The sequence below is a fragment of the Topomyia yanbarensis genome, chromosome 2 (assembly GCF_030247195.1).
Source record: "Topomyia yanbarensis strain Yona2022 chromosome 2, ASM3024719v1, whole genome shotgun sequence".
Classification (NCBI taxonomy): domain Eukaryota; kingdom Metazoa; phylum Arthropoda; class Insecta; order Diptera; family Culicidae; genus Topomyia; species Topomyia yanbarensis.
Window position 1 is genome coordinate 415852454 of NC_080671.1, and position 8164 is coordinate 415860617.

The following is an 8164-nucleotide window of genomic DNA, read 5'->3' on the forward strand; positions in this document are numbered from 1 at the left end:
GACCCCTATTATTGCCTCGAATCAAAACTCGTCGAAATGTCAATTGACAATAAATGGTCGGCAGGATGTTGTTCCGTCGAATAAAAACTCGTCGAATTCGGTGCTATACTAACATACTTCTCGACAAACATGTCAAATGGTCCTAAGTACAAATGAGAGCCTCTCTTTGTTTACTTTCTCTTTCGATTATTACGGCGTCATCTTAACTCTTTTCAATATTGTTTCAGGATATATCGAAAAACTCTGATTTCGACTAGCTTATTCTGCTAAGAGTTGAGTAACAAACGTATAAACTGCCGAGTTATTAGCGAAGAGAAAGTAAACAAAGAGAAACTGTCTTCTGCACTTAGGGCCATTTGACATTTTTGGCTAGTTATGTCGTTTTCGATTGAGAACCTATGGACACTAACCCAGGTTAGCTGCTTCAAACAAACGTTTTTGATGGAACTGAGTTGGGTTCTCGCAAAACAGCGGTGGTGTGAGCGAACTAGAAATCTATTTCAGGTTGGAACCCAACTCGGCTTTCAGTTCAGTGGCGTATAACCTAGGTTCGAAACTGGCTTCAAACAAACGGCTTGACTGCAGTTAGGTCCGAAACGGAGTTGTTTCTGCTTCAAGCGAAAATGGCATTAACCTCACTTTTCTTCACAGTTCACTAGTACTGTTCACACGAACTTAGAAAAATAGGGAAGAGCCGCTGTCATTTGACGGGTTGAGAAAAAGCAGAAAAATGTAAATAAAAACGCAATATTTTGAGCAGTTTTTCATTTTTCAGCCAAATTTTCGTTCAATATGAATGAAGTTTATCATTTTCAGTGTTAAGTATACTTTGTTTCTATAAATACAACCTAAATCGATGCTTGAAATGAGAAGCAATGTATTTGCGTTTATGTAAACCAGCGCAGTAATTGTTCCACAGCATTTGTTGATTCTCACCACTTTTTACAGGCACTTTTCTGAATTAAAAGTATGTTCCTATAAGCACAGACTAACAGACATAACACTATGAGGGAATTCCCCAAAAAATATCGATCCAACAATTTTCCCAGACCACTAGCTCCACCTTTTATTCACGGTCCCAAACACTCATTTGCTGGTGGGTTACCCCTCAGGTTTGGGAACAATTTTCAGTAGTGGCATATCCCCCATATGCTTCTTCATATATCAGTGGCGCCATAATTTCAAATGTGGCCACAGTCCCAACTACAAATATATTTAAAATGACCATTAAAGCGGACGAAGCTTTGTTTTGTGAGTGTTATGTCTGTTAGTCTGTGCTATAAGCTCCACTCATAATTTTAAGAAAGTTCATGCCGGGGGATTATTAGAAAAAAACACCCAGTACGTTGCAATAATCGCAATAATTAGGGATTGAAGAACTGCAAAATCCAACATATTCCCTGCAATAGGGATCTTTAGGGGTGTGCGGGTTAAGGCATATTATGATGCAGATTAGTACCGTGAGTTAATATCTCAGTCCTTTTCCAATTTTTAGGCCCGAAACTATTAAAAAAAACATTTTTTAGTTTGTTTCCTTTTAGGACAATAACACATCCAAACCCGTGCGACTTGCATGACTCTATCGCCTTATCAGATCTACCATAGTTTGCAGATGAAACTTGAGATGGCAGGTTGCTAGCGGATTGACAAAGTACCAGATCATGCTGTGTGGGGTGCTGTCCCGGTTAACAATGAGGCGAACGAGATATTTGCAGATACGTCATTTAGTAGGACAACTGTCAGTTTGTTGGTTGAATTTAATTGGTTTTTTTAATTTTAAAATCAGAAAAGAATGATTAAGGTTTAAGAATGCTATCAATAAATACGAAAAACTGGCACAATTTTTCCAAATTAAAGATCCCTATTTTGTTCACTTGTTCTTCTACAGCTTTGTTCCTACGGCAAAAAGAGATAGATAAAACACGAGGGAGAGAATGAAACAGTTGCATTCGAAGATCTTTTGAGAGCGAAAAGCGCATAACTGCAGCTGCCGGTGTTTCTCGACATGAAGCAAGTGGAAAATTATCTTATCAAACACACACGAAATCTATCTAATAAATTAATGTCGTATATTCTGATTATACGAGGGTTATAGGGATGTCTTCGGACATCATAACTTGCTAGCGTTGGACCTAACTAGACCACGTTTTTATTCATAACAATTAATTTCAATAATATAAACAAAGAGCAATTTCACAAAGTGAGGTAGGAATTTATAGCTGCTAAGCGCTCAGTTCTTTATTCAAATTTGCAACACTATAAAAAAAAAAGCTTAAACAGTACCCAACCAGCAACCTGTTAAAGAAAATGTAAACATTTGACCAAAAACGTACCGAGAAAATCTATTTCAAAATCACTAGTCTGATGCATGCTGTTTACACTTTTCTGCTTTTTCTCTAAACTTTTTGAGGTGGCGCTAGTATAAACGGAAAGGTCCCAATTTGGTGGACAACTAGATTCGCTCGAAGCAAATCGCAAAGAATTATTCTAAGTACAAGCGAACTGTCAAAAACAAACATCGAGTTCATTTGTGACGTTAGCGTAAAGTATTCAATTTTGATTTCCCAGATTGTGTTTAAGGAAACTTCCAGTAATTATTCGATGACCTTCAGGAACTTCTTATTTAAGGGGTACCAGTGCGATGCGGCTTAGCCGCATAACCGAGGAATAAAGCGGCGCAAATCGGCGGTGATCCGCCGGGTGAAGTGGCGGAAGCAATGAAACCTGTGATCCACGCGTTTTCCGATTTACTTAAACGTAAGGGCTATCCCTATATAGTTTAAGTTGGACTGAGTGGTAGTGAAGTCGGAGAGCAGGTATAAAAAAGCGATGTTGCGTAGCCATATTGATGTCGTTTTCGCTTGAACCCGAAACTGAGTCAGGTTCTAACCCCAACCGCTGTCAGTTCATACATTTTGACAGCAGTTGGGGTTAGAAACTGACTCAGTTTCGCTTCAAGCAAAAACGACATAAGTGATAGAATCAACATACAATTGGCAACTATAGCAACATGTAAACCCAAATAAATACTCCAGATGAACCAATTGTCAATTGATATTTCGACGAGTTTTTATTCGAACCAAGAATTGGGGTCCTTAACTCGTCGAAATTTCAATTGACAATTGGTTCGTGTATTTGCTATAATGAAACGTCATTTGATTCCTTTCAGCACGCTTAATTGCATTTACTTAAAATTTTGGGTAATGATATTTTTATTGGACTAAAAATTGGGTTAACTAATTAATGTCCTTATAAAACACACATAACATTCTGAACAACATTTTTCCTCATGCGTTACTTATTGTTAGCGTTCGGTAACAAAAGACAGCTGGATATTTTTTTTAATAAATTATCGTAATTTGGTCCGGACTGATATAGGAAATTCACACATGTCGCCAACAAAAAGATTTGACCCTAGCTGTAGTGAAAGAATCTGTTTGTTCCATGCCGACAAAAGAAATTTGGTAGATCGAGAACATTTGCAACGCTCCTAAAAAATCTTAGACGATTTTGATGGGTCTGATCGCGCAAGCTTTTGCTGTTACCCAAATTATCCCAGTTAGTTTGGCCTAGTGTTTCAATTTTATTACAAGGAATGCTTCAACATATAACAGCAAAACAAATGAAATATGACCAAAAATTACCACGGTCATATATTTGCATTAACTTCAAGTCGATTCAGTTAAAAAATATAATCCTAGTCGCTCAACAAATCGCTATAGATTTGGGTCACTTTTTCGGAGGCCCCCTTAGCTCGTGCCAATAGCCAACGAAGTGTTCTCTCAGAGGCCACACCCGCTGACTTCCGTGGTATGCCCAAAACAATCCAAACAGTGCTCCACCCAGATGCGCTGCGTGGTCGAAAATCTTCCAACCGAGCAGTACTCCGGCCAAATCGATCCCCATTATAACTTTGATGGCCTAAAATGAACAACAATATTAACACTTCTAAAAGGTCGGCAACTAAACCACTTACCGCTCCCGCCGAAAACGTGTACATTGGTAAAAACAGAATGCTAAGCTGTGTGTCCGGATACTGGAAGCAAACATAGGCTAAAATGGCCATTATAGCACCAGATGCTCCCAACGATAACCCCGGTTGCCGCATTACCGTTTTGAACACGTGACTAGCGAATGAGGCAATCACTCCGGCGCTCAGGTACAAACCGAGGAACTGTTCCCGTCCAAGAGCGGCCACTGCACCGTGGCTGAAACTGTGCAACACGTACATGTTAGCGGCAATATGGAATAGCGAATAGTGGCTGAAGGTAGAAAGAACCATTGGCCAACAAACTGCCTCTACAATAAAAATGGTTACAGAAAGTCCAAAAGATAAAACAGTTTAAGCACTCTTACTTGCCGCCGGATTCGATGCAAAATATTTGACCATTGTCGGCTGCAGCACGGGTATCCTCCAAAGTCCGTAAACCAGCACATTTAATGCACAGATCGGTATAAATACTCGCTCCCCAGGCGACAGCGTATACCACCAATTATCAACATCTTTACGCCACTGGTTTACCTCCTGCCGACCAGCCTTCACCCGATCTTTGAACCAATGGAGATTTAATTTGTTTCGCAATGCATTCATTGCTCGCGATCGGATCGTTTCGTACTCCCATATCGTTACACCGATGAAACTTCCGGTACTGAATGCAACCGTAAATACGAACGACTTCCATATCTTCGAGGGATCGATGTGGCCGGAACCGATAACGAGTCCTTGCACCTCGGTAGGAACGATCGTTTGACGGGGAGCAAACGATTCAGTACGAGTATTCCGTCCAAGACGATTGTAACGAACAGTGTTTGTCTGCTGACTAAACTTGGAAGGATTAAGCAACTGGCGCTGACTGGTCGAGAGTAAAGAGGATCTAGAAATGAAATTCAAAGATATGAACAGGTTCTACGAAATATTTGAACTAAAGTACCTTAATAAGGCAGGAATTTCTCTGCAATTCATCGCCAATCGTAGCGCCATGATGAATGTGAAGTCTATAATAGCTGCCTTAGTCTCATTTCACTATGAAAATATAAAGGTAAATTAATAATTAAGCAATTTATTACACAAGAAACCACAATGTTTTCGTTTCTATAAATTATTATTCGAAGCTGACATTTGAAGCGAGTTTTCGCGTGACAGTGATCAGGGTTGGGATTAATTCTCGTCATAGATAAACAGAGTTCATTCTCAACTGCCAAACTGTTGCCCAAGTGGCAAAATCGTTGAACTTAAAAGGTGAAGAACAACGTTGCCAGAAAAACGTTTTCAAATATTTCAGATAAGAATACTGTTGCTTATTTGAAGCGGTGGCAAACATGTGATCTGCTCGTTTGCCTGGTTTACACAATAGTAACATGTAACAAAATCATCATTTTCACTGTGACAGTACAGTAATTCTACAAAAAAAAAATTAGTAAAATCTAATGTTATGCGCCATTACAAAAACAATAAACCCAAACTATGCTATATTTCTCCTTAATCAGAAAATTTGGGTGAAACCCATTTTTCCCTCTAAGGATAAAATCGAAATTAGATTACAGTGTCCGATTGACACTAGCTCCAAGAACGGAGACAAATTTACATTAGTAAACAACTAGTCATTCGTGATATCCCGCAAGATCCGAAGTTTAATTAAAGATGATGCGACGAGTGCAAACGAAGCATAGTTCTCCGCATGGTCTCGGTGAAAATGAAACTGAGTTATATGTGTGTGCCCTTTTCGTGTAAACGTGGTTTCAACCAATGTTCTACTTGGGAAAAAAGTTTTTTCCATAGGGAGTAATATAGCATAGTGCATATCGCATTGGCTGATCAGATTCCACTAAACTTCTAGTCTTGTGTGTAGGGTGACCATTAGACTACTTAGAAAATTAATGAATTTTTGAAAACTCAATCGGCCCACCCCTGAGTCGAATCCCAATCCCACCAGGAGTACTTGCACCAAATTTGAAGCAAATCGAACAAGTCTAGTTACCGGACCAACGTATCTGAAGTTTGTATGGGATTTTTCGACAATTTACATGGAGAAAACCTACTAGCTCGCATTTTCGCCGCTAGGTAGCACTGTATGCATCGTATTATCACTGTAAGTGAAAATAAGAAAGACAATTTAATTGTCTACAACTTTGTCGAAGATTGTTAGTCAATCCGGCTTTGTTAAAGGAAGTTATTAAACTTTTATCGAAGTGATGTCTGAGTCAGTTTTGCATGGGGCCTAGCAGTGGATGGTTGTGTACCAGTACTCGATTTCCACGAACTATACAATTTAGAGGTAGAATATCGAGATGTTCGGAAGAATTACTGCAAAATGCCTGTCCTACAACGTTGTGGAAGACACCTAATTTCTATCTCTTTCCGTTACAAAGTTGGTGTTGGCGCCCTCTATGCGGTCACAGTTGGAACCAAAATTTTCTAACCAAAACATAACTCATGTTATTTACTATAATTCTTCTGAACATACTATTGAGCTAAACCTAACGATTATTTCACAAAAATGATTAGTTCGTGCTAATCGAGTACTGATACACAACCATGTGCTGTTAAGCCTTTAAATTATCTTTCTTATTTTCACTTACAGTGATAATACGATGCATACAGTGCCACCTAGCGTCGAAAAGGCGAACTAGTGGGTTTTCTTCATGTAAATTGTCAAAAAATCCCATGCAAACTTCAGGAACGTTGGTCCGGTAGCTAGACTTGTTCGGTTTGCTTCAAATTTAGTGCCAGTACTCCTGATGGGGCTAGGAATCGACTCAGGGGTGGGCCGATAGGGGTCATTTTTTCTTGTCACTCTAGTGACCATGCACACAGAAAAAAATATTTGTAAAAATAAGAGTTTTTTCACTCTTAGCAAAAAACAACGTAACGCAGCTTGAAAATAAAACTTTTATTTTGATTACTATTCTTCATTGGCATAAAAGGAAAACTTTTATTTTTATTATTATTCTTGATTAATTCAAAAGTTTTACTTTCAACCTGATAGTAGTCGCTGGTTGTTTTTTGCTAAGAGCGGATCACTCTTACTTTTACCAATATTTTTTCTGTGTGTACGTCCTGGTTTCCTACAACATGTCCTGGTATTTAACCGAATGCCCTGGTGTCCTGGAATGTCAAGGACAACGATTGATTTATTCTGGAGTTTTTTATAAAGGCCTAAAATATTTCGCTTTTGTTTAGTTTTATGAACTCTGGACCAGTTTGCAGTTACAATTGACTGGAACAAAGAAACAAAGCCTAAAATACTCGAATCGCAATCGTCTTGCAATCTGGGACCCAACGGGGAGAGGTTGCTTCTTAAAAGGCACATTTAAGACTTGACTTCTGAACAACTTTCAATCATCTCTTGCCAGTGGCATATTTTCCATTTTCTGGAAATCCGCAAACATGTTTTTAGTCCATAAAAAGGGAAATTAGTTGTTGAACATTAGAGAGGAAATACATGGTTGTGCGCCTGCTCCGAATTTTTCGAGATCATAATGATCTCTCTGCATCCTGCCAAACTTAAATTTCCCCTGATCAACATAGATTCATTCCAAAAGGATTAACCTCTTCGAATATCGCTCAGTTCATTTCATTCTGCTCAAGTAATATGAATGCTGGTGTTCAGATCGGCATGGTATATACCGACTTGAAATCAGCATTTGACAGAGTTGACCACGCAGTTCTAGAACGGTTGAAGTTAATAGGAGTGTCTTTTGATCTGATTCGTTGGCTAGAATCGTATCTGAGAGATCGCCAACTTGTAGTTAAAATTGGATTGTGTTCTCTGCCCCATTTTCGAAATACTCGTTTGTTCCTCAAGGAACTAATTTGGGCCACCGCTAATTCACTGTCTCTACCAATGAGCCTTGAATGACTGGTGATCTTTAAACTCGTTAACAATTAGTGTAGTGAAATATTGTATCATCGCAAGCACAAGCTATAATTTCATATGACTACTGTATTATTTTTCATATGTATTGATAGTGGGTCCTTACGAGTACACTCATATTATTTTTAAATCTTAATTATTCTTTTCTGAATTTTAAATTAAAAAATGCGAAATTAAATTCAGCCAACAAACTGACAGCTGTTTATTTCATGGACTTGTTGACTTTTCTCGGTGAAAATGAAATTATATATCTTATATAAAATCTTATAAACTGACAGCTGTCCTACTAA

General features: G+C 38.5%; 1 protein-coding gene across 1 annotated transcript; it reads right to left on the minus strand.

Annotated features, from left to right (window-relative positions):
• Positions 1-3621: 3621 nt before the first annotated feature.
• Positions 3622-5120, minus strand: LOC131685129 (presenilins-associated rhomboid-like protein, mitochondrial). Its single transcript, XM_058968593.1, has 4 exons — positions 4932-5120; positions 4357-4874; positions 3977-4299; positions 3622-3921 (listed from the first exon to the last, which is right to left on the minus strand). The coding sequence occupies exons 1-4, from the start codon at positions 4979-4981 to the stop codon at positions 3730-3732; spliced, it is 1083 nt and encodes a 360-aa protein (XP_058824576.1). The 5' UTR covers positions 4982-5120; the 3' UTR covers positions 3622-3729.
• Positions 5121-8164: the final 3044 nt, after the last annotated feature.

Bases quoted from the DNA above. Each gene is read 5' to 3' on its own strand.
- LOC131685129 (XM_058968593.1), bottom strand. From the start codon at position 4,981: ATGGCGCTACGATTGGCGATGAATTGCAGAGAAATTCCTGCCTTATTA. The intron at 4,300-4,356 runs GTAAGAGTGCTT...TTTTTATTGTAG, and splicing joins TGCATCGAATCCGGCGGCAA to AGGCAGTTTGTTGGCCAATG. The intron at 3,922-3,976 runs GTAAGTGGTTTA...TGTTCATTTTAG, and splicing joins ACACGTTTTCGGCGGGAGCG to GCCATCAAAGTTATAATGGG.